Source organism: Apus apus, chromosome 16, assembly GCF_020740795.1.
Source record: "Apus apus isolate bApuApu2 chromosome 16, bApuApu2.pri.cur, whole genome shotgun sequence".
Classification (NCBI taxonomy): Eukaryota; Metazoa; Chordata; class Aves; order Apodiformes; family Apodidae; genus Apus; species Apus apus.
Window position 1 is genome coordinate 13,184,628 of NC_067297.1, and position 24,473 is coordinate 13,209,100.

Here is a 24,473-nt window from a genome sequence, read left to right on the forward strand (position 1 = left end):
GGGCATCCCTGAGCACCATGTCCCTGGGCTGCAGAGGGGATGAGAGGTAGAGAAATGAATAAACCCCCTCATTTGGTGAGGGTGCAGCATGGCTGGGCTGCAGGGATGCTGAGGGGATGCAGGTGGCTCCCTCCAATCGCTGCGGGATAGAGAGGATCCATCCTGGCACTGGGGGCTGTTACCAGCACCAACTGTTATCCAATATATATTGGCACTGCTGTAGCACAGCTGATGCTCCATGTTCAAGGGTTGAAGGGGAGATAAAGCTCCTTCCTTCTTCATAAAGCACCTGATCAGAAATAATTTAAATAATTTAAAGCTCACAGGTACATGCTCTTTGCTGTCTCTAAAGTGCAGTGAAGCCCAGTTATTCTCAGCTGAAACCAGTAAGTTTCTGAAACGCTGTGAAGACACCAATTAATTAGATCAGTAAATAAGTTTTACTAATTCCATTAACAAAAGAGGAGCTGGAGATTAAATCTTTTATGGCACTTATTGAAAAATTAATGCAGGCAGTCTTTTAGGAAATGTATTCTTCCCCTCACCTCGCCAAGGATAACAGTGCAGTTATATAGGACAGAATGTTATCAGGAATGAGAAATGAATGTAAAACCAGCACATTTCTTATTAAAAGAGTGTAATGAGCTGCCTACATGATTGAGCTGGGCCTTCTGAGCTCAGGGCTGTGCATCACTGCTCAGCCCCCAGGCTGGGGCTGCAGGAAGGGGACACGGGGGTGCTGCCAAGGGATTTGGGGTCCTTGTGGGTCTCCTCGGGATCTGGGATGAGGTGGGTTGGGAATGGGGATTTGCTCCTGGGGTTGCTGGCACTCAGCATGGGTGGGAATAGGGTGGGATGCTGAAGCCCCCACACCACAAATGCTTTCCCACACCTCTGGCAGGGACAGTGCCAGGATGGGGCTGGCAAGGGCTGACATGGAGATGCAGGGGATGGTTAAAAATGTCCCAGAATCCTCACAGGATGCTTTTCCTCCTCAGTTTCCCCAGCCACAGCTTCTGAAGAAGAGAAAATTTCCTTTTACCACTTCTTGGAGCAGCTGGGTGTCCCTGTGACACCCCAGCACCTGAATCAAGTGACAAGGGATAAAACTTGCTTTCCTTTCCTTTTTAATTAATTTTTAACTATTATTTCAGCACTTTAATCAAGGAGATTAATCGAGGATGACTCCTCAGGCTTGTGCCTTGCTTGTTATTTTCTGAGCCAGCAGGAGGTTGGGCTGGAGGGGGACAAGGTGTTAATTAAACTGCTTGGATCTGGCCACATCCTGCGCAGGTCCCAGGGAAAAGCCTGAGGGAGGGTTTTCTCCTGCTCTGGCCTAAATCTTGGCTTGGCCTTTTGTCCTCTTGAAACAGTAAGTGCAAACCCTCTTGTGCCCAAAGTACTGAGCTCAGCCTCCCTGGTTGCAGCATCCAGGGTCCATCCTGTTGGGAGAGCTCAGCCTGCTGCTAACCATCCATGTCTCCATCTTCTTCTCCCTATTTTCCCCTCCAAAATTTTCTCTAAAGCCCAGTGTAAGGGTGAGGAGCCACGCTGGCTGCACCGGGTGGCTGCTGGTGGATTTTGGGTGTGGGGAGCTGAGCCCTTTCCCCGTTCCAACGCAGCTGGTGCCCGGCTCTTCTTCCAGGACAAACCTGGGGGGCATCCCTTGGGCTCTGCAGCCGGGCGGGCTCGGGGAGGAGCAGCTCAGCTTTTGGTGGTTTGCAGCAGTGAAAAAAACACTCTCTTAGGAGCCCGAGCTGCCATCAATCATCACAATTGAGCTCATGCAGCCAGCGGGTTGCTGCTGGTGGTATTAAACCCAGGAGCGTGGGTACCGCAGGCCGGCCGGGCACCGCGGCCGAGGCTCCGAGCACGATGGGCTCTGGGGTTGAGTGGAGCATTTTGCTGCTTGTTGGGTCAGACCTCAAGGGGAAATATAACTGACCCTTGAGATCTAGAGGGCTTGGGGACGTCAGCATAAAACCTGGGAGGAAATAAATAAATAAAACCCCCAGGCTTTGATCTGCTGCAGGAGATGCCAGACTGCCAGGAGGGGTTTCTAATTCAACAAAAATCAAACTGGCTCTTTCATTTTTAGAACGTGGGCTAAAAAAAAAAGGGAAGGGAAGTGCCAGGCGTTCAGAACAGAGAATGGCAGGTGTTGCTTTTTTCCTTTCTGGAAGGTGGCTTTTAGATCTGATTTTCCAATTTCTGCACATGCTGCTCCCTTTTGTCAGTCTCCAAGGAAGGTGTCAAGACAAATCAGCTTGAAAGTGCTGTGCTCGTCTCTCCAGCTACTTTGCATAAGTGAGGGATCCTTTCACTAAATAAATATACATGGATGAGCCTGAAAGAAAAGATGTCCATCAAGCTTCTAGATGAATGCCAATCAAGATTCAACCTTGAGTAGTGAAATATTTTCCTTGCTGAAGGCAGGAACATGCTCCGTCTTTCAAGGATTTATGTCTCTTCAGGGACTTCTTTTTAAATCTAAAAAAATAAAGGTAGGATTTTCTTGAAAGGCTTACTTGCAACTGGCTAAAAATATTTTATATAAAAGAGGTGAAATCTGGCTATAGGAATGAGAAACTTTCCTTTCCCCCGTGACTCAGGCTTCGCATCCTTGGTGTTGCTCAAAGCCTGTTGGTCTCCTGCTCGCAGGGGCAGCCCAGGACCACGTCTCACCCCCTTGGCTTCATCTCACAGATCCTTTCATTAACGTTTTTTATTGAATTCCTCTCCTTGGCCACTCGTGCTGAGGTCTGAGGCCAGCTCTGATTTCCATCCCCCTTCCTGCCAGCAGAGGCTCCATCCAAGTCACTTCACCTGTCGAGAGGGAATGCAGGAGCCACCGGCAGGAGAACTTCTGGAAAGTGAAGAAAGCCCAAGGGTGTTATATGGTTCCCCCTGGAATATTGAGAGGGAGTGAAATGGGGCTGCTGGAGCTGATGGAGGTGGCAGGAAAACATGCTAGTGAGCCAGGCTCCATCCCAGCCCAGCTCTAGCTCCCTCCCAGTCCCTGCCACAGCAGGAGGGAGGTTGGTCTCCAGCCAGGGCATACGAGGTGGGTCCTGGGGGTGGGTTCAGACTGTTGCTCCTTTCGGTGTGTGAAGTTGCGGGTGTCTCAGCTCAGGAAGAGGGTTCCCACTGAGCTCTGAACCCTCTGCTGTCTCCATTCCCTGCTGTAACTGTCCCTGCAGATCGGAGCTCTCCACAAGGTCCCAGCATGGGGCTCAGATGGTTTTTTAGGGTTAACCCAGGCAAGGGAACCCAGGCTGAGGGATCCCCCAGGCTGATCAACCTGAAGTCAGGGATGAACCCCAACGTGGGGGAGCTGGGCCAGGCTGACAGCTCCCACAGCCTTTGCCTGGTGCTGTGGGGGGCCAGGGGAAGCCCCTGCCCCACTTCAAGGGGAGGAGTTGCTGGCGCAGGCAGCTGGGGGCTGGGGCCAATGCTGAGGGGTTGCCCAAAGCCCAGTAGGGGCCAGGATGAGGGATGGAGAGGGGATGGAATGGGATAGGGGAGAGGGTTGGGAAGGAATAAGAATTGGAGAGGGGAAAGGCTATTGGAGACGATGTGCAGAGAGGGGGTTCCTCCGGCTGTAACCCCCGCTTTGGCAGAGGGGCTGCACCGGGGGCGGCTCCCGGGGCGGGCAGCGGAGCGGGGCTGGCCCCGGCCGTGTCCCCTCCCCGCGTCCCCTCCCCGCGTCCCCTCCCCGCCCCGCTCCGCAGTGCTGCCGGCGGAGCCGCGCCGAGCCCAGCCCGGCCGTGCGCGGGGAGACAGCCCGGAGGGACCCCGGCCCAGGTAACGGGGGGATGGGGGATCGGGGGGAAGAGCGGGGAGAGCCGCAGATGGGGAGGGGTCCGGGGGAGATGACGGGGGTCGGGATGCATCGGGGGATGCTCGGCCAAAGGCGAAGCCCCCGGCAGGGAGCAGCCGGCCGGGAAAGTTGGAGCATCCCGGGACTGGGGGGACAGTGGGTGACCTGCCCACGGCCACGTCTCCCGTGGCAGCGGCCGGAGCCGGGACCCAGCCGGTGCCTGGAGCTGGCATCGGCCCTTGGGCACGGTGGGGTCGGTGGAGGGTTGGCCCAGTGGAGACTTTCGGACTTCACCCTGTGCGGGCAACTTTCGAACACGTTGGGCGTTTTAGGGGTTTGAAGCCCCTGGAATTGTCTCTTGACCCTTTTTTCCTGGAGCATGAGGAGCTGTGATGGGCTCGGGAGCTGAGCTCCAGCCCTGTGGTGGGCTTGAGGAGCTGAGCTCCATCTCTCTGACGGGCATGGGGAGCTGAGCTCCAGCCCTGGGCATCTGGCAGTAGTGGGATGCGGGCACCATCCCAGCCTTGGTGCACAGAGCCTGCTGCCCAGGTGCTTCGCATTTTCTGCTCTGAGTCAGGGCTGGGAAAGGGCAGTGCAGCCCGGCACAGGGCTGCCCCAAGGGCTTTAGCAGGTGCCTCCATTGCCCCTCTCCCAGGACAGGCAAAAGTGTTGCAAACAGCATTAAAAGCCATTTGGATTTGTAGCCCGAAAGCTCCTGGAGGCAAAACCAGGCTGAGGTGGCTTGCTCTGCCATTACCAGGGATGGGGTGCTTTAGAGGGCAGCTGATTACCTTTCTTGCTGGTGTCTTTCTATTCATTCCAGTTTCAGATATAAAGCAGAGCAGAAATTTGACTTTGAGCAACTAACACTTCTTCATTTCACTGCTAAAAAAGCTCTGAGCGAGGTGGCTGCCCTGATCGTGGCTCTGCTTTAGGCTTGCTCCATGCTCAGAAGTGTGTGTGGATCTGCCTGATCCCCCCCTTCCCGGGAGGCTGCAATTAAAAAAAAAAAGATAATACGGGGCTTCAAAACACAGCCAGTTGGCTCCAGGGATGCAAAGACGATAAGAGATGAACCATTTGCTTTAATTACTGGTATCAAAAGCCCAGGCTGCAGCTTAGCTTGAAAATAAATATTGTTAATGTTGTGATACTGGGCTTTATTTGTTGGTGCATCACTCATCTGGTCGGGATTTAGCGAGCTGCTCGCTTTGGCTGCCGGGGCTGACTCAGGAGATCTGTGTTCAGCCCCTCTGTGGGGATCAGCCAGGGGGAATATGGGGCTGAGCCCCCCAAGCTGCTTTGGGGATTGCTGGAGCATCCCATGGGCTCCTTGCTGGCACCCCCAGGGGACCAGGGGGGTGGGTGCTGCTGTCCTGCAGCCAGGCTGTGCCAGCCTCCTCTGGCAGAGCTGCACCAGCTCCGTGCCATGCCCTGGGGGCTGCTTGCTGTCGCCCCTGTGCCCTGGCATCAAACCCACCAAGAAGAGCAACATCGCTGGGTGAAAATAACATCACCTGCTCGGCATTGTCTCCAGCCCTGACCTGCTCTCTGCTCCTTGGCAATCTTGCTTTTGTGCTGCCCCAGCTCCCAGGGAGAGCCAGAAAGTGTGTTGAATGTGGAAAAAAATTGTTAATTGGGAAGCAGCCTTTGCAGTGAGGTTGAAAGCCAGGAGCCCATTGCAGGACTGTGCTGTGCCTCTGTGGGTACGTGTGCTGGCATGAAATGCTGCTCCAGTCCCTCCCTGGTTTTGGAAAGGACAAGGGGAGGAGGACTGCTGAGAAAGGGTCAGGGGACCTACAGCTCCAGAGTCTTTTTCTGTGCCTAAGTTTTGAGGGACTTCCTCTGGGACCTGAAAAGGAGCTGGTCCTCCATGCCCACTGCAAGTGGCAGGGGCTGTGCTGGCAGCCCAGACCCTCTGCACTGCTGATGGCCCTGGCCCTGTGCCCTCCTTCTGCCCACAGACAGGGGACGATGTCACTGCAGTCATTGCCAATTAGTGGCTACAGCTAATGAATTGTTCCAGGTGGTCCTGGGTGGGGAGGAGAGTTCTGCTCCCCGGGGCTCTGGCCACAGGCCTGATTAATTCCCCCATCCTCATTAAGCTGGTGAGTGGCTGGGGCTAACGACTGTGATGTTATATGAGGTTCCTGTGGTGGAGGATCCTGGTTCTATCCTAGTGGGTCTGAGCAGCACCAGTCTCCTCCAGCCTCAGGAGGTGTGTATGGGCTCTCCTGTTCGGGGCAAGAACTTGGTGATGGGCATGTGTCTGGCTGTGTGAAACCACATGCTGAACGAGGGGGTGTGGGGAGAAGAAGGAGCTGAACTTAGTGTCCAGTCTGGCATCTCCCTGGCTGGTGCCAGGGCTCCCTGAGGCTCCTGGAGAGGGTTGGGCTGCGGAGCCGGGGGAAACCTCCACACCAGCCTGGCATGGTGTGCCTGGCTCTGCATCCCCACTGCCCCTGAGCAGGGTGGGTTTGCAGCCCTGAGCACCCAGGGTGATGGCCTAGGGATGGGGCACATGCCCACCCTGTCAGTCAGCACGGTGCCCACGCTCCTCAGCTGGGACCCCCCTGCCTGCGGGGAACGGACCCTGCCAGCCAGCAGGACCCGCTGCCACCTCATTGCCAGGCTCACAGGTGCTTCCCAGCCTCTTCACGTCCCCAGACTTCCTCCAGCTGCTGCCGCTGGCCTTGCCTGGGGTCCCTGCAGCATCCTCCCGAAGGCGCGGCTGGCGGGGCCGGGTCACCGCGGCAGCTCCGGCCCCTGCCCCGCGCGGCGCTGCCGCCCTCTGTTGCTAAGCAGCCTCGGGAGCTGCGGAGCTCGGGATGCTGCTGCATCTCACACAGCACCCTGAGGGCCTGGGGAGCCCTCGGGCCCGGCCCTGCCCCAGCAGCCACGGGTAAGTCAGACAACCCCCCGTTTTGATATATATGGGTTTTTTTTCCCCCATCTTTGCCATTCCTGCAATTAGTCAACAGGAGTCAATCCTCCTGACAGCAGTGGAGCAGTGCTTGGTTGCAAAGGAGCTGCTGGAGGAAATGTCAACGTGCTGCTTAAATAAAACTGACTGCTGCTTGGCTGCCTTGGGATGGACCTTTGTCTGGAGGATGACAGGGAATTAAGGGGGAGGGGGGGAAAAAAAGGTGTAACTCGGCACCTTAAGCTACTTTGAAGGCAGCATTGGCCAAGGTATTGGCAGTTGGGATGCTCTGGGCTGGGCTGTGGGTTGAGCTGGATGGTGGTGGAGAGCAGCAGTAATTAGCCAGCTAGTGCCAGGGTGGCCTGGGATGTTCCTGGTGAGGGTCTGGTGTGGGATGAAGCAGGTCATGGCCCTGGGTTTGGGACTTGCTGGTTCTGGTCTTTCTCAAAAGCCAAGTTTCAAGCACCCACAGTCAGGGAGAGGCTCTGCACCTCCTGCTGGGGTGCCACGGTCCCTGTGGGATCATGGGCAGCTGCCCCATGAGTGTGGGGCACTTGGTGCTTCCCCTGGAGTCCCAGAGGGACTGTCCTGCTGTCCTATGCCCCTTTGCCAGACCTGTCTGTGTCTCCACAGGTCAGGCAGTGCCAGTTTGCTGCTTCCATGTGCTCCTGCCAGCTGCCATGTGCCTTGCTCCCTTCTTTTTTTAAAGGGAAGTCTCAGACGTGGGCTGTTTCCTGGAGCAGCATCCATAGAGCAGCCTGCCTGATTTTGTCTGAAATTTCTAAACCAATTTGCATCCTAGATGAGATCAGGAGTGGGTGCTGGCTGCCTGCGGATGTTGGAATTTGAGGGAGTTTGGGAGCATGGGACCCTGCCCTTCTACCTGCTCTACTCCTTGTGCAGCACAATGTGGCTGCTTTGGCAGCTGTTTTGGGGCTGCTTACACTTGTTTCTTGTTTGCCAGGTAAATCCAGTAGTGCCAAATCCTGTGTGAGGCTGGAGGGGAGTGAGCACCCTGCTGTGGCCCCTATAGCCATGCATGTATGGTGGCAGGAGATGCTATGAGGTGTGTGGAGCTCCTTTTCCTGGGAAAAGAAGATCTGGGGTGTTGTGAGATGCTCAGGACAGAGCTGGGTGTGGGGGCACAGTGTCCATGTCAAGGCTCTGGTTGGGACCCTGTGGCTAACACAGCTCTCCTGGGCACCAGGGACTGGGCCCCAGTGTTGGGATGTGGAAGGGAAGGCAGGATTTGGTCCTGATGGCTTCATGATGTGGTGGCAATTGTCACTTCTAGCTGGGAGAGAGCTCCAGCTGGAAACGGTGTGTGGGGACATGGGTGGCTGTGAGTGGCAGGAGGGACATGATTCCCATCCTGGGGCTGCCAGCACATCCCTGCAACTGCATTTGCTCATCTTGGGGAGTTCCCACTGGGTCCTTGTCACCACAAACCACGCACCCCTTCCCCTTGGGTATGGGAGCCCCATCCCATACTCATGCCCGGTTTTTCCCTCCCCAACCCCAGCTCCACTATCCAGCTGGGAAGCATAAAGCATCTCTGGAGCCAGCCTTGGAGCTGGCGTGAGAACCCTCTCAGCTGTTTGGATCCCTTTGAGTTCAAAACCTCCTCTTTGATAATGACAGGCAGAAATAACCCCTCACTTGGCACCCAAGCAGCAGTTTGTGGTGTTTGTTGGGGTCTGGTGGTGAAGAGGAAGCTGTCACCGATGCCCTGTCTATGAGTGTGTTTGTCTCGGGTGAACGAAGGGGCTCAAAAACCTGCTCTTTTGAACCAGATTAATAGCATTAGGCTTTGTCAATGCAAAAATTACCTCATCATTGGCACTGGCAGGTGGTGGAGAGCAGCAGACTTATTCAATATTTAAGAAAGCTGCATTGCAGAGCTGAGGAGGCTGGAGAAATAGGTTGCCTGTGTCAGTATCTTTGCTGGTGGAGACGATCTCTGCAGGCACCGCTGAGTGTGAAACACTGAGCTCACTGTAAAACCTGATTATTGCCCTGAGAGTCTTTAAAATACGGAATCTTCTGTTTGGTGGGGTTTTTTTTGCTTGTTTGTTTTTTTTTTTTTACCCTGGTATGTAATTTCCAGACTGTTGAAGTGGTGTGTTTGGGCAGCCCTGTCACAGACTCTCTGCAGACGCCCAGCTGGCGGTGGCACTGCAGGTCCTGCTGGTGGCACCTGCTGCCCCGTGTCCCTCCGGTTGTCCCTGGGGTGGGATGGGCTTTTGCTGTGGGGCTTCTGCTGCCTTTCCCTGCCTGCTCAGGATGCTGGAGGACCAGAGGGACCTGCTGGTTCCTGGCACTGTGTCTGGCAGACTTTGGGTGCTGGCAGCAGGCCCGTGAATTGGCACCTCTTGGCTTGGAGTGGGACACCAGGGCCAGCGGCTCGGGGAGAGGCCGCGTGATTCCCGGAAGATATTAAATCCCTTTTTTTACTAAGGCATGATCAAATTCATGGGCTCTGTCATACAGAAGTAACAGAGCAGCATGATTAGAGTCATGTGGCTCTTCCTTAAGGCCAGAAATTAAGACCTCGCTTCTATTCCTGGCTCTGCCTGGGATGTGCCTGCCTTGGCGCCAGCGGGAGCTGCTGCCTCGCTCCTCCAGACCTCCGCCTGAAATTAGGGAACATTGAGCATCTGGGGACAAGAGGGACATAAAGGATCAGGTTCTGGGACCCTTTGGAGACAGGCAAACCCTGGAAGGTTCATGGCATCCTCCTCGGGCGAGATATTTCCATTTCATTAAGTAACTGCTGCTGCATCCCATCGATCACAACTTGGATTGCCGTGTCCTTTGCTCGGGAGCATGGATTTGGCAGGGGGGGAAAAAAGCTAGGGTAAGCTGTTATTTTGTTCTTTACCGTGTGCTAAAAATGCAGAACCAGGCATTAGGACAAGCAAGAGTAGTTGCTGGAAGTAATGCAAAGTAGATCTTCAGAATCTATTATTTATAGGTGGAGGGAAGGCTGGTGAATTCCTCCAGGAGCCGTCCCCGGGCTCCGCTCCATCTGCAGCAAAGCGAAACGCCGGCGGCCTCTCTATTATTAGCAGAAAGTTCTAGTTGGGGGAAGTTTTCCTCCCTCCCAGTGAAGTGTCAGTGGTCACTCTACCCTCTTCTCTAGGAAAGCATGGATTTTTTTCCCCCTGTTCTTTGTGGGGCAGGGACAGCTGCTCCTGCTTGGGCAAGTTCCATATCCATTTGCAGCTCCCCAAAAATGGGCGCTGGCAGCTCAGCGCTGCCCTCCTGGGCACCCTGTTAAATCCATGTCCATCCTGGTGAGACCCTCTGTTCCCAGCTGGGCCCTGCATCCCGGCAGGAGTTTGCTGCTGCAGTGCAGATTGTGGATCAGTAAATGAGCAATTTGCTTATTTAATTGACCTTGTCAATCAGAGCCTTCTGGGTTGGCACAGGAACAGGCACCATCTGAAACCAGCAGAACACTAATTACCCCATGTGCTTCACTATATATATATATATATATATATATATGTATATTTTTATTTTTTGAAGTTATCAGTGAAGCAAAGGTGAGCCTTCAGTCTCTGCTGACTTGTCAGGGATGATGGAGAAACCCCTGCAATATTGCAGAGCAGACAGTGGAAGATGTGAATTTTTTTTTTTTTTTTGCTCCTGCTTGGGAATGTTGCCTGGTCTTTTGTGGCTCAGTCTGTGATTTCAGCTTTCCTTTTCCATCCTTTCCTCAGGACAGCCTCCTGCTGGAGTTTTGCTGAGAGCTGGAGTAGCTTTGTGCCCTGTAAAAGTGTATTTGCTGGATTTTGGCTGAGCCCTGGTCCTGCTGGGACCTGTTGGCAGCTCCAGGACCCTGACTCTGGGTGCTGGGACCTTCCCTTCCAGCCTGGAGGAATCCAGGGCAGCATCTTCCCAGGGCAGCAGGTGTGGGGGGATGATGGGCTGGGATCTGCAGAGGGTTTTGAGCTTTTATGTTTTTGTTTCGGTTTTGTTGTTTTGTTTTGTTTTCTGCTGCAAGAAGTAATTTGAATGCAGGTGCAGAGGATGCCCCCCCCTGAGGGAGAGGAATGGGGTCAAAAACCTGCAGATGGGAGCTAGCTGAGCTCACAAACATGACCCATTGATCTGTACCCTCCCCTGTGCTGTGGGCTCTCCATGCTGCTGCACAGCCAGCCCCCCTGGGCCAGGTTGTCCCTTGGTGATGGTTCCTCTGGAGATGAGCAGACAGAATATCATCTTTGAGTCCTTTGCCACCTCCTCCTCCAGCACCTCCCAGGGTTTCATTTTGTGATAAGTTTATTAAACAAAAAAAGGAGGAATTTAGTTCCAGAGGGGATGTAGTCTGGGGGAGGACAGTGAGCTGTGCTGCGTTTTGGGGGGAAGCTCCTAGTTTGTAGATTGTTTTTTTTCCTCTAAAGCAGAAACATCCTCTTTCTTCCCAGCTCTGGAGCCTCATAATCACCAGGAGCTCAGCAATCTCATTAATTACACCAGTGCTGTGTGTGGCTCTGTCACCCTCCTGGGAGGGTGGCAGTTGTAGGCTCAGATGTCTCATCCATGACAGCAACTGAAGTGACGTTCCCGTTCCTCCTGCTCCTCTTAATGCCAGAAATAAAGACCTGCCTGGTGTAATTTGGTGGGATTTGTGTGGGTTTTTTTTCCCCCTACAGCCTCTCTAGAAGCCCCAGGTGACCTGGCTGAGAGCAGGGGCAGGCTGATCGACGTCCCCAGTGTGCAGCTGGCAGAGGAGCACTGGTGTGCCCAGACTCTGTCCCCACGTCCCCTCGGGGGCCGGTGATGACTGACGCGGTGGTTGGTGGCAGCTCGGACCGGTGGATGTGCCCTGGTGACAGGACCATGTCTCTCCGGGCTGGGTGAGAGATCCTGCAGGATGGAGGGAGGGGAGTTGAGTCCCTGGGGGTGGCAGGTGATGCAGGTGCCCTGAGTCCTCCTCAGGGGACAGAGTTGTGAGTTTACCCTGGTTGGATGGGGACATAGGAAAGAGCTGGAGCACCTCTCCTGTGAAGACAGGCTGAGAGAGATGGGGCCATTCAGAAGAGAAGGCTCCAGGGAGACCTCCTCTCCCTGCAGGGGAGCAGGGACTTATTACAAGGGCAGGGAGTGGTCAGACACAGGGTAATGGCTTTTGGAAGAGGGCAGATCTAGGTTAGACATGAGGAAGAAATTCTTCCCTGTGAGGGTGGTGAGGCACTGGAACAGGTTGCCCAGAGAAGCTGTGGCTGCCCCATCCCTGGAAGTGTTCAAGGACAGGTCAGATGGGGCTTGGAGCCAGCTGGTCTGGTGGGAGGTGTCCCTGCCCAGTTGGGACTGGATGATCTTTGAGGTCCCTTCCAAACCACTCCATGATTCTATGATTTTGCAGTGTTGTCCCCTGGGGAAGGGTGCACACACCCCAGGGCCAACTGGAAAACCCGTCCATCTGTCCAGCCACTGTGAGGGTGATGCCACATCCCACCACCCAGCAGGTCTCCATCCCCAGCTGGATGTGTGCTGGTTTTTGGTGGCCAGAATCCATGGACAGTGACTGTCACCCTTGAGGAGGAGGGAGTGCTGAGCTGTCCTTGTTCCTTCTCTCGCCTAATCCTTCTTCCCTCTCTTTCCCTGTGCCTCCCAGCAGCGAGAAGGAGCAGTAAGTACCTCACTTGCTCTTTTTTCTTTCTGGCTTATTGCTTTTCACCTGCTACTTTAATGGTCTTGAGAGACCAGGGAAAAGCTTGTCCTGCATTCAAGAAAAAAGCAAGTAGTCCTGGGAAGTGTTGTATGGGGTTTTAATGCATTTTAATGTTTAAGACAGGGCTGATCTGCTCAGCCTAGGGGGGGAAGGAAAGCTGAGCAGAAAGATGTGTTAAAGCTGCCTGATGTCCAGGCTGTGCTCACTGTGTGAAGGGATCTTTGGAAAGGATGTTAGGAGAACACCCACAAAACTGCCTGCTCCTGCAGCCCTTGTCCTGGCACAGCTCACCGGGAGAGCTGGTGTCACACTGCAGAGAGCAGGACATGGAGTTAACCACATCAGCTGGTGCTCAACATGGAAATAATGAGGATGTTTTTGAGAGGAAATGGGCTGTCTCCGTATGGAACTAGTGCTTCCATATGAAACCCCCTCAAAAATGGAAAGGAGAGCTTTGACCTGGTGGGTGGGGGCCATTTGCAGGCTAGAAGAGATGCGTGGAGAGGTGTCATGCCCCCTCTTCCCTGGGCTTGGGAATGGGTGCCCGGCTATTGCCCACACAAGTGTGCATGCACACACACGTGCACATGTGTGAGCTGTGGAGGAAGCCCTGACCCCCTCCTCCCTCTCTGCAGGCTCCCCCAGGGCTGGTCAGCACGGGGCGGCCAACCCGACCGGCAGCGCAAGAGTGTGGAGCTGACGGATGAGGAGAAGGAGATCATCAACAGAGTCATTGCCCGCGCTGAGAAGATGGAGGAGATGGAGCAGGAACGCATCGGGTGAGGCACTGGGAGGGCCTGGGACTGGCTGGGAAGGCACCAGTTGGGCTGCTCTTCTGGGCAGCAGCCTCTGCACTGCAGCATTTCTGCTGCTCAGGAGCCTGCAGGGATCTTTTTGAGCCGGTGTTGGTCCTTGGCCAGGAGGAACCTGTGAGCAGGGGATGGAGCCTCTCACGTCTGGAGCAAGAGTTAATATGTTCATTGATTAATTAATTAATTTATTTTTTTGAGCCCAGAAGGATCATTAATAACATCACATTTGGTGAAGCTGCTTGCCCAGGCCTGAGCATGAGCGCCCCTGAGTATGGGCAAGGCCACGGCTCACCAAAAAGGCATTTTGTCTGGTTTTGGGAACATGGATGGATCCATCACCCCCTCTGGCCATGTGTCCAGGTGGATGATCCATCCTGTCACCCAGAAATGAGCTGTGTGTGGAGCTGACTGGGCCTGAGTGATTCTCAGCCTTAGAAATATTCTCATTATTTCCATTTCCATGCCTTGGGACCAGCTCCCAGGGGCTGCTGCTGCTCCTGGCTGCATTCGAGGTGGACATCCCTGGTGCTCATGCACCTGCTGTGGAGCAGAGGGCAAGAAGTGCCCACATTTGCTTTCTCTGCATGTCTCCCCTGCCTGGGCAAAGGTGCCAGGCAAAATAATGCTCGTGATGAGGTATATGGGTGTGCTCTGCTGGGGGTGGTGTCAGAGGGGCTCTCCGTAATCCCATTCATCAGGCATCACGCCTCTTTTCATTACAGAGGAGCATTTTATTCTTGCTGAGCTTAAGCATCAACTGTTTTTTTTTTTTGTATTCCCCCCCCCCGCAAGGGAAGTGGTCAGGCCCAGACAGAATCCATGCTTTCTGCTGTTTCAGAGAACCTCAAATCCCCTTTTTCTCCTCAATAATCCTGAAATAGGGAGGGTGCGTTTGCGATGTGTGAGCACAGGCTGCTCCAGCTGCCACACACAGCCTCCTCCACAGCTCCTGAGGGGTGGATTTACTTACTTGATATTTGAAATCCCTCATCTGGAGTGGCTCTGTGAGAACCTCAGGCAGGTACCAGTTCCTCCTGCTGCCCAGGGCTCAGCATATGCCCCAGGGACGTGCTGGCTCCCGCTGGCATGATGAGGTGCAGCACTTTGCTGCCTTCCTGGCAGGAACCAGGTGCCAGGAGCTGTGAATGGGGGTGATTCATTCCCAAAAAGTGCTTACAAACAGCCTTTCCCTGCCTGTGCCCATTTGCAGCCCGGGAAGAATGACTCTCAGATGTTGAGGCTCTTTGGATTAAATCAACTTTAGCAGGGAGGGAGGGAGAGATGTTGTATTTTTTGCGCGGCGCCTTCCCACAGCTGCTTGTGCACCTGCCAGAACTCCCCCTCTGCCTTCCCTGGCTGAGTCGGGGGTGGTTTTCTCATCCTCATTCATGAAGAAGCTGGGCAGAGGACTTTGCCTCCTGCGTGTGGGCGCAGCAGGAGCCACGCCAGCTCCTTTGGGCTCGTTGCCTCATCCAACGGGAGCTGGAGGAGGTGAAGCTCCAGGGATGTGGGCCAGAGCCTGGATCAGGCTGGTGCAGCGTTGCCCACTTGGGATGCAGCTGGGATGTTATCCAGGATAGCTCCTTAGGTTACACAATAATCTGGGTTTGCCAGGCTGGCCTCTGGCAGTGGCTGTTGCTGTGTCCCTCTGTCCCACGGGCTGCTCGAAAGAGGGAAAGCCTGGTTTTCTGCAATTTTCTATTCCTGGAAGGGGAGAAAAGGAAGATCTGTTAAAATCTTGGTTTTGGTTAATATGAGGAATAGCTGACATGAATTAATCTGCCTTCCAAAGGGGGGATGTGAGGTAAATACTTGGTAGTATCTTCACGAGTGGATGTGTTTTGAGGGGTGCATTTGAGCTTTACATACATTTGAGCTCTTGGAGTGAGTCCAGAGGAGGCCATGGAGATGATCCAAGGGCTGAAACCCTGCTGTTCTGGAGACTGAGAGAGTTGGGGCTGTTCAGCCTGGAGAAGAGAAGGCTCTGGGGAGACCTTATAGCACCTTCTAGTGCTTGAAAAACTGTGGCTGCCTCATCTCTGGAAGTGTTCAAGGCCAGATTGGATGGGGTTTGGAGCAACCTGGTCTGGCAGGAGGTGTCCCTGCCCATGGCTGGGGGTTGGGGCTGTGTGGTCCCTTCCACCCCAAACCAATTTGTGATTCTGGGTGCAAATGGGCCTACTCCTGTCTTGAAGTCCCTCCTGATCTAGTGCCCATTCATCTCTTGCCCTCTAGTGTCCCCTTTCCTGCATCTGCCCTGTCATAAGCCCCTTTCCTTGGCTGAGGGTGAGAACAAATCAATGGTGCTTGTTGAGAAAATGTTGGTGGAATCAGGCTTCATGTCAAACCCAGCTCAAATTAATCTAGCAAAAGAGTATTTTTAGCACTGGAGGTGGATGGAGGCCCGTGGGAGACGTGATCTGGATGCTGATGAGGATTGGAGGACAGGGACGTTTTGGTGTGTAGGGGTTTTGAGGGTTTTGGGTTTTTTTGTTTGTGTTTGTTTTGTTTTTTTTTTCTGGCTGGGTCGTTGTCTCATGTCACAGAGAAGTGAAATAGGAGCTGAAATAATCTTAAACGGTGATACAGAGGCAGTGTGCTGGGTGGGAGGTGGTGAAGGACTTCACAGCTGCCTGGAGATTGGGATCATCCTTTGGGCCAGTTTAGAGACATGGGTTGAGAGCTGGTGGGCAGAGGGATAGGAGGAAAAGTGGATTTGCAGCAGGAATGTGTCTGTTCTCCTCCCTTCTCCCTGCTTGGCCTGGGCTGGTGCTCAGGGGTCCCTGCTCTGTGCCATTTTTGGGGGTGATGCCCCAGTGCTGCTGATGCTCTGGCTGTGGTCTGTGAGGAGCCGTTTCCTCCCCGCTGACACAGGAGCTCCTGCAGACACTAATTGGCTCCGTTACACACTGATAATTGGGTGCCATCAATAACCCACTGAGTCTGCTCTGCTGCCTAATGAGGTCCAGCATGTTCTCAGCAGTGAGGAAAATATCTTAAACCACTCAAAGTTAGAAATCCCTGGTTTTGGAGAGTGCCTTGAGGCACAGAGCTGGTTCTGCCAGGGGTGAGGTGACACATGGCACCTGGATCTGGCAGTGCCCCTGCCTGGGTGCAGCTACTCCCTTCCCTCTAAAGTTTAGTGTGATGTCTCCCCACGGGTCCCAGCCCATCACCTTTCCTCTGAGGGGATCAGCTATCAAACAGGATTGCATTTTAATTTGGCTGCTCATTGCTGGGCTGACACATGCATAATGCTGGAGCAGATGGCTGAAGTCACAGGGGATTAAGTCATTAACCTCGGTGGCCAGCAGCAGAGATGCTCTCTGGGGACCACGCTCTCCGATTTTCTTCCTTGTGTTCAGACAACAGGAAAATAAAAATAGGGGCTGGGAAGGACAAGGTGGGTGCTGGAGGCAGACAGCAATGTCTCCTGAGGTGCCACCTCCTAGAAGAGCTGAGGTCAATGCACGGCCAGAAGATGTGCTGCTTGAATTTGTGAGTGGTTTTGGGTATTTTCCTAAAAGACAAAACCTCCTCTTTCATTTCTGAGACTGGCATGAACCTGAAGAATAACCACCCTGCTGTAACCCCTCCCAGGAGGGAAGGAGCAGCTGAGGTGATGCAACAGCAGCAGACAGGACACTTTGACATGTCTGAATGCCCCTGGCCTCCTGGGGCATCCTCGTCCGCTGTGGGGACCCTCAGCAGACAACAAGCCTTGAGGGTCGACCTGTAAAAGCTCAAATGATGCTTTAGCTCTTGTTACCTGTGCACTTGTAAGGGAAGAAAATAACTTCTAATTTTCCCTTCTGGTTTTAATTATGTTTTCTTTAATCTGTAGCTTGACTGCTTTTCTTGACTCTTTTATGCCATTAAAATTAGCCTTAATTTAATATTCAGCCCTTTAAGGCACATGATTTCCCCACGGAGACAAGTCAGTGCTTCGTTCTGGAGGCAGTTTGTGACCTCCTTTGCCTTATACTTTACTTCTTTTGCCACGTAAGTGGTGGCCGAGTCTGTCCCCACACGAGGCTGGGAAGGACCTGGTGCCCTGGATTGAGCCCTTCCTCACCAGTCAGGTCCTTCTCCCATCTCTGCTGCATTAAATGTCCTCCCCATGGTGGTTTCAAACCCATTAGGCCTGTTTTAGCCCTTCCTTTCTGCAGAGCAGAGTTGAATATTTAAACAGGACAAGCTCCTGTCTCTGCCCCACCTTTAATCTCGTTTCCCGAGCTCATCCGCCCCACACGCCAGGTCTCTCTGTCCCTCTTGGGATTGCTCTGGTCCCAGAGCAAGGGAAGATGCCAATTCCCTGTGGATTACTGCCCCATCTAGGTTTCAGCCCAGCTGGTGGATGGTCCCTCAGCCCAGCTTTGCTGCATCCCCATGGGACCATACCTCCGCCTGAAATCGCAGGAGATGTTTCTAGGTCTTCCTTGGAGCACCAGCCCTGCCCTGGGGCTGCTCCCCTTTCTCTTCCAAACCACATTTCGGGGCCAGGCAGGTGTTGTGTTACCAGGGGACTGTTTTATTGGTGCTACCACCTCAAGTGCATGTGAAACATTTTGGATCCAGTGCATTGCTCAGTCCTTCTCCCTCTCTCGCATCAGTCACCAACAGGTTATTTCTCTGGACACTCTCTCCAGGAGTGGTGATGCTCCTGGTTGCAGAGCTTAGCAGCTTTGATCACTCCTGTCTTGGTGGTTTTTTTCCCCCATTTTAACAATTTGAAGCAGATTTCCTCCTCTTTGAAGTCAGTCTTTCAGAGGCCGGAGGGACGGGCACTTTGAAGTGCTCATAATGGTGAGGAAGATGCTGCTGTTGCCCTAGAGACGTGCGAGGGAGAGGGATTAATTGAGTGGCTGTTTTATGAGCAATAAGAAGGAGACAAATGATATCTAGGGGTGAGAAAAGCTTTTGGGAAGGCAGAAAGTTTGTTCCTGGCTGCTTCCTGGGCAAGAGCAGGGCATCAGTAGGGGAACAGCCCACGTGTGGGGCTCCAGCACGTGTGCAGGGGGATGCTGGATGAGGTTGAAGAGAAACTTGGGCAGTCTGCTCCCAGTTATCACATAAATCCAGATGTTCCAGCCAGTGGGGCTCAGTGTGGTCCCCCCTCACCCAGGTCTTGTTGCCAGATTCACACCAGGACTTGAAGTTTAACCTTTATACAGTCCTCTTCTGGCAGTGTTTGAACTGGGGGGAAATAGCCCGATTTCTCCAGCTTGAATGGATGTTTTAATTAAGGAAATGGGCTTTGTTTGGAACTGGAGCCACAGGTGTGAGCACTGGCTGCTGAAGCTCTGCCACTGCTTAAAAAAATAAATCCACTTAAGGAGCTGCTGCTGGTAAATAAGAGGCTGGGAAAGATTTTGCAGCTCAATAATGAATCTCTTGAAATGCAAAGGCTTGTTTTTTTTCCCTTTGATTGTGCCATTTGTTCTAGTTTCTATAATAAGTTTGTTTGGGCTTGCAGATTTCCAACTGGAAGCTGCTTCTCTCAGAGCAGAGCTCTTGTAGCAGAGCAAGGGGAACTTGCAGAAGATACAGGGCTTGTACACGTGCTTTGCTGCTGGGAAAAGGCAGATTTTTTTTTCCCCCAAAATGTGGAGGTGGGAGCAATGTGCTGCAGGAGAAGCTGGATGTTGATGGTTATTTGCTGTCAGGGGCTTTTTAATGGGGCCCTGCATTGATGTGGGCTGGGAACAACTGTGGTGGGATTCATGTAAAGAAGAAACATCTGGGGAACAGCCAGTTTCCAGGTTTTAATTGGGATATTGGGTGTTGCTGGCCGGGTGTTTCTGGGATGATGGAATCCCTGGGACTTGCAGGGGGGTGGATCAGCACCAAGGGCAGATGAGGGCTTGTGCAGCTTATGAAGAAATTCCCTACAGATCATCTGCAAAACACTAAGCAGGGGCTCAGGGGCAGGGATAGGCAGCTGCATCTCTCAGGAATAAATCCGGAGCAGGGAGTTAGGCGAGCAGATCAGCTTCCCTTCTAAGACCAGAGTGGAGCAAACAGCATTAGAGCCCCTTGCTGTGGTCTGAGGATGTAATTTTTCAACAAACCTGATTTGTTCAGGCAAGGAATTAGCTTGGGTTGAGAACCAGGATTCCTGTATTTAGCGGGCTCGTGGTTGTGTGGCTGAGGAAGCTTCGGGTGAGATCGAAGGAACTTGCAAGCTCACCCATCTGCTGCCTGGTGATGCTGGAGATGTGAATACAGCTGCTTCTCCTGAATCCCAGCTCTCCTGGCTGCCTGGCCCTAGCCTGGCTGTCCCCTCTCCTGGCTGAGGATGGGCTGTGAGGCATCGATGACTGTCAGAAGGCACCTGCACGGCAGCAGCTCGGGAGATCAGCCCCTGTGTGTGGAGGAGCAGGAAATTCACCCCTGGGTTTTGGTCAGGCTGGCATCTTCAGCCTGATCAAGATGAGGCAATAGTCTTCTACCTAAACAAGATGATGGCAGAGTTAGATGAGACATGAGGAAGAAATTCTTCCCTGTGAAGGTGGTGAGACACTGGAACAGGTTGCCCAGGGAAGCTGTGGCTGCCCCATTCCTGGAAGTGTTGAAGGGCAGGTTGGATGGGGCTTGTAGCAACCTGGTCTGGTGGGAGGTGTCCCTGCCCATGGCAGGAAGTTGGGACTAGATGACCTTTAAGGTCCTTCCACCCCAAATCAGTCTGGAATTCTGTGAATTACTTGGTCTTGGCTGGTTAACGTACACTGAGTCATGTAGCCAAGTGTCCCTTTCAGGGGGGTTGACTCAGTGGCTTTGAAATGCTCCTGTTGGTGGCAGTGAGCTTCTAATGGGGCATTTTAGGAACTGTAATAGGTTACATGTTCCATGATGCTGTATTTTCCCCTTCTTGCTGCTATTCCTTTCCCACACACCCAGGTACAATAACACATTTGCATTTCCCCGGTTGTCCTGCGAGCAGCTGGAGACCGACTGCAGTGGCACCTTCCGTGCCAGGGAGCTCATATATTGTTTATGAGCCATTCCAAGGTGCCAGCAGCCAAGCCAGCATAAATCTGATGTTGTCATCAGACATGTGGGAAAATGTCCTTTAAACATTGGGTGGTTTTTACAGCCTCAGGTTTGTCAGATTGGGGTCAGGCTGCCACAGGAGCAGCCCAGGTGGCGAGGGGCTGCTGCTCTCTCTGGTGGGCTCAGATCTCCTCCCTCCCTTCATTCCTTTTCCTTCTTGGCTGAATGGCATCAATAATGCATCATTTTTCCCTTCTAGGGCTATTTTTAAGGTCAGGATTCTGGGTTAACTGAGTGTCCCACTCCCCACTGGCTCTCAGCAGCTCACTCCAGCTCCTGCTCCCTCTTTGCAAACTCCTGTTCCCAGTGCTGTTTGGTTTGCTTTTTGGTTTTGTTTCGTTAGTTGGTTTTGTTCTGGTGGGGTTTTTTGTTTGTTTGGGGTTTTTTTGTTTTTCAGAAGCTGCTTAACTGGGTTGTTTTGTTTCTTGTTTTTCACCTGTGCAGGAAACAGATGTGTTTTTCTAGCCTGCTCTCCAGTGGGCTCTTTGCATTTAATTCAAAGGGCTAAGAATTTCCATAAAGTAAATTATATGCCTTATTTTTCCTTAGAAAATGAGAAAACAAATTAATTCCTTCAATCCTCTCACCAGAGCCCTTGTGAGATCTGCTCACAGCTCTTCCACAGGCAGTCACTGGGACTCAGTGGGAAGTTTTCCATTGGGGAGGGGGGGAGTGAGAGAAACAGCTGCTTTGCTGCTGCCAAACTGCTCTGTGGGAAGGTGCTGACTTGGGTATGTGGGAGCTGGGGCTGGAATCCACTCTCTGGCAGTGTCTGGAAGTTCATAGTTGTGTGATATGAAGCTATAGGGGAATAGAACATTCTGACATGTCCCCTGGGATGTGTCTTTTCTGCTGGCTGCATTCCCGTATCTGGAAGAGTCTGTTGGAAGCTGCACCAGGAAAAGGAATGGCTGGTCCAAAAGCAGCAGGTGTCCCTGGGGAGCAGGACTCCTGCATCCCAGCCATGCTGTGATATTCCCAAGAGTCCCTAGATAGTGAGACCCTTGCATCCCAGCTGTGCCATTCCCGACAGCCGCTGGGAGCAGGGCCCCTGCATCCCGGCCATGCCACGACATTCCCGACAGCCGCTGGGAGCAGGGCCCCTGCATCCCGGCCATGCCGTGCCATTCCCGACCGCCGCTGGGAGCAGGGCCCCTGCATCCCGGCCATGCCGTGCCATTCCCGACAGCCCGTCTCCGCTCCCGGCAGGCGGCTGGTGGCGCGGCTGGACGACATGCGGCGCAGCGTGCTGGGGGACGGCGTGAACCGCTGCATCCTCTGCGGGGAGCAGCTGGGGCCGCGGGGATCCGCCTGCGTTGTCTGCGAGGACTGCAAGAAGGTGAGGCGTCCCCGGGCCCCTGCAGCTCCCTCTCTGGTGCCAAAACTGGCATCCTGGGGCTTTCGGTGCCTGTCTCGGTTGCCCAGCATCCCTCCAAGCAAGGGGACATCAGGGATGGTTGTGCTGGGAAACCTTGTTAACCGCCTCATTAACCATCTCTATTAACCTCACGTTCCTGAAGGGTGGTGCTGGTGTGGTGGGACCCTCACGACAAGAAGGACATTGAAGGGCTGGAGTGTATCCAGAGAAGAGCAACGGAGCTGGGGAAGGGTCTGGAGCACAAGTCTTACGAGGAGTGGCTTGAGGGGATGGGGGGTGTTCAGCCTGGAGAAAAGGAGGCTGAGGGGAGAGCTCCTCATGCTGTGTAACTGCCTGAAAAGAGGCTAGAGCAAGGGGGGTTCAATCTCTTTCCCCAGGGAGCAAGTGATAGCCTCAGGTTGAACCAGGGCAGGTTGAGATTGGATATTGGGGACAATTTATTTCTGGAAAGGGGTGTCAAGACCTAGCACAGGCTGCCCAGAGCAGTGGTGGAGTCACCATCCCTGGAGGGATTTAGAAACCATGTAGATGTGGTGCTGAGGGACATGGGCTAGTGGTGGACTTGGCCGAGTTAGGCTAATGGTTGGACTGGATGATCTTTTCCAACTAAAACAATGTGATGATTCTATGACCTGTTGATGGCCACGGGGTCCCTGCTGCCACCTGCCCTTTGCTTTCTCTGCAGAACGTCTGCACCAAGTGTGGGGTGGAGACCAGCAACAGCCGGCCCCAGGCCGTCTGGCTCTGCAAGATCTGCAGCGAGCAGCGGGAGGTGAGTGTGGCCCCAGGGCCCTGCCCCTCACCCCACGGCTGGCTTCTCTGGACCAGGGACAAGGTCTCTTCCCTTGGTTTCACCCCACGTACTATCCTCACCCCAGACCTCTGAGACAAAAGCAGCTCCAGACCTGGGGGATGCTCCCAGAGGCTTTCACCACTAAACCTTGCTCAGCTAATAGGATCGTCTGGTTTCCTATCTAAAACGCCATTTATTTTATTTCTTTAAAACAAAGTATCAGGGTTGAAGGGGTCGTTGTGGCCAGAGCTCAGTTCCCTGCCACCTAGAGTGTGCAAAAGCTGATGAGTTAATGAATAAGCAGGATGGGCTGCGGGATACAGGGATGCACATCCTCGGTGTTGCCTGCTGGAGACAGACCCTGGTGATGCAGGGGGGTGAAGGCACCCAGCACCCTCCCCGACATGGGTGCCACCCCTCTGCCTGCACCCCCAGGTGTGGAAGCGCTCCGGAGCCTGGTTCTTCAAGGGTTTGCCCAAGCAAATGCTGCCCCAGCCGATGCCTGTCAGCAAGAACAAGGGACCCCAAACCCCGAGCGAGCCCAGCCCATCCGAGCCGCCCACCCAGGACCCGAAACTTCCCTCCCGGGCGCCCACCCGAGGTAGGTGACAGCGGGTGCGAGGGGCAGGGGGCCAGCCAGTCTCCTCCTCCTTGTTGTCAAGGGTGAGCCCTGGCAAAAAGCCTCCAGAGCAGCCGTGGAGCTGTTGTCTGTTTTCCAAAGGGTGCAGAAATCTTTCCGCTGCCCTCCTGCCTGCTGAGGCTTCCTCTGGGCTGTCCAAGTCGGGACGGCTGGGATTGCAGGGACAGCCCGGGGCAGGGATCTGGGGCACCCGGCCGGGGCTTCTGACAGCGTCTGGGTATGAACACGGTGATGGAGGAGCCCGGCAAAAACAAGAATAAGGAGGGAAAGGTGGGGAAAGAGCAGCAGCAGCAGGGCCCGGGCTGGCTTTGGTGGGGTGGGTGGGCTGCAGCTTCACCCCTTCTCGCTCTGTTTGTGCCCCCAAGGCCAGGCGGACGCCCCGGCCGAGCAGGACCCCGACGGTAAGCACCGGTGTTCGCACCCTCCCCGTGCTGCTGCCCTGGTGCCGGGCCCCTTCCCTCCCTCCCTCCTTTCCTTACAGCGTTTTCCCACGGGATGCTGCAGCGGCAGGACCCCTCCTTGCTGCTGCCACCCACCCCGCGGGGACAGAGCTATTCTGGGGCTTCCCCACCCACTGCACGCGCCTGGGCTGAAACGCTGCAATTTAGAGCCCGGAGCAGAATTGCCTCCGGGGGTGTCGTTTCCCGATGCTGATTGACGGGTGTTTTTCTGGTTATTTAATGGCAGTCCTTGAAAAACCCTCCTGTGGAAACTTTTTAGGCGGTTCGGGGCGGGGGATTGTGTGTGTTGGCGAGGGCTGGAGCAGCAGAGCTCTGGCTCTGTCGGGTTTCCCCCACCGAAGCTGCTGGTGCCCTGTGCCCAGCCTTGTCCTATGCACAGGTACCAGGGCAAGGAGGCAGGGGTGGCTTTTGAGGGTCATCCCTTGCCCCCCAGCACTTGCAGCCCCCCAGGGCTCTGGTTGTGTCCCTTTTAATAGCAATGCCAGCTGAGGAGGCTGTGGTAAGCAAGCAGCAGTCCATGCCTCATACACCCTGCTCTGGACCTGCATGCTCTGGATGTTGCCATTGGCACCCCCAGGAGCTGGGGCAGGGGGTCCCGCTGCTTCCAGGGAGCCAGTTTTGCACAATAGCCCATTTTCACAGTTTGGCATTGGAGAGCCAAGGTGATGACATTTCCTCACACCCCCTCCAGCACCAGCAGGGAGATGATCAGGTTGGGATACCGACAGGGGGATACCCATGCTCCAGCTCACTGCTCCAGTTGAGCTTCACCAAGGTTGTGCCCACCCTGGTTGTGCCAACTGATGATCTTCATCTTCCCACGCCACAGCATTTGGGGAAACCACTTAATTAAGACTATTTAATAGCAATAGTAGCTGGTGCTGTTAAGCTTCCCGGCCCCACAACAAGC

General features: G+C 54.1%; 1 protein-coding gene across 1 annotated transcript in view; it reads left to right on the forward strand.

Moving 5' to 3' along the window:
- The first annotated feature begins 3,750 nt into the window (after positions 1–3,750).
- The window catches only part of RPH3A (rabphilin 3A), a 32,178-nt gene continuing 11,455 nt past the window's right edge, over positions 3,751–24,473 (forward strand). The window contains exons 1-8 of the mRNA XM_051634321.1: positions 3,751–3,804; positions 11,405–11,608; positions 12,370–12,384; positions 13,062–13,205; positions 21,501–21,630; positions 22,355–22,441; positions 22,898–23,063; positions 23,468–23,503. Coding sequence (XP_051490281.1) covers positions 11,532–11,608; positions 12,370–12,384; positions 13,062–13,205; positions 21,501–21,630; positions 22,355–22,441; positions 22,898–23,063; positions 23,468–23,503 — 655 coding nt within the window. The 5' untranslated portion in view covers positions 3,751–3,804; positions 11,405–11,531. The remainder of the gene's footprint in view (positions 3,805–11,404; positions 11,609–12,369; positions 12,385–13,061; positions 13,206–21,500; positions 21,631–22,354; positions 22,442–22,897; positions 23,064–23,467; positions 23,504–24,473) is intronic.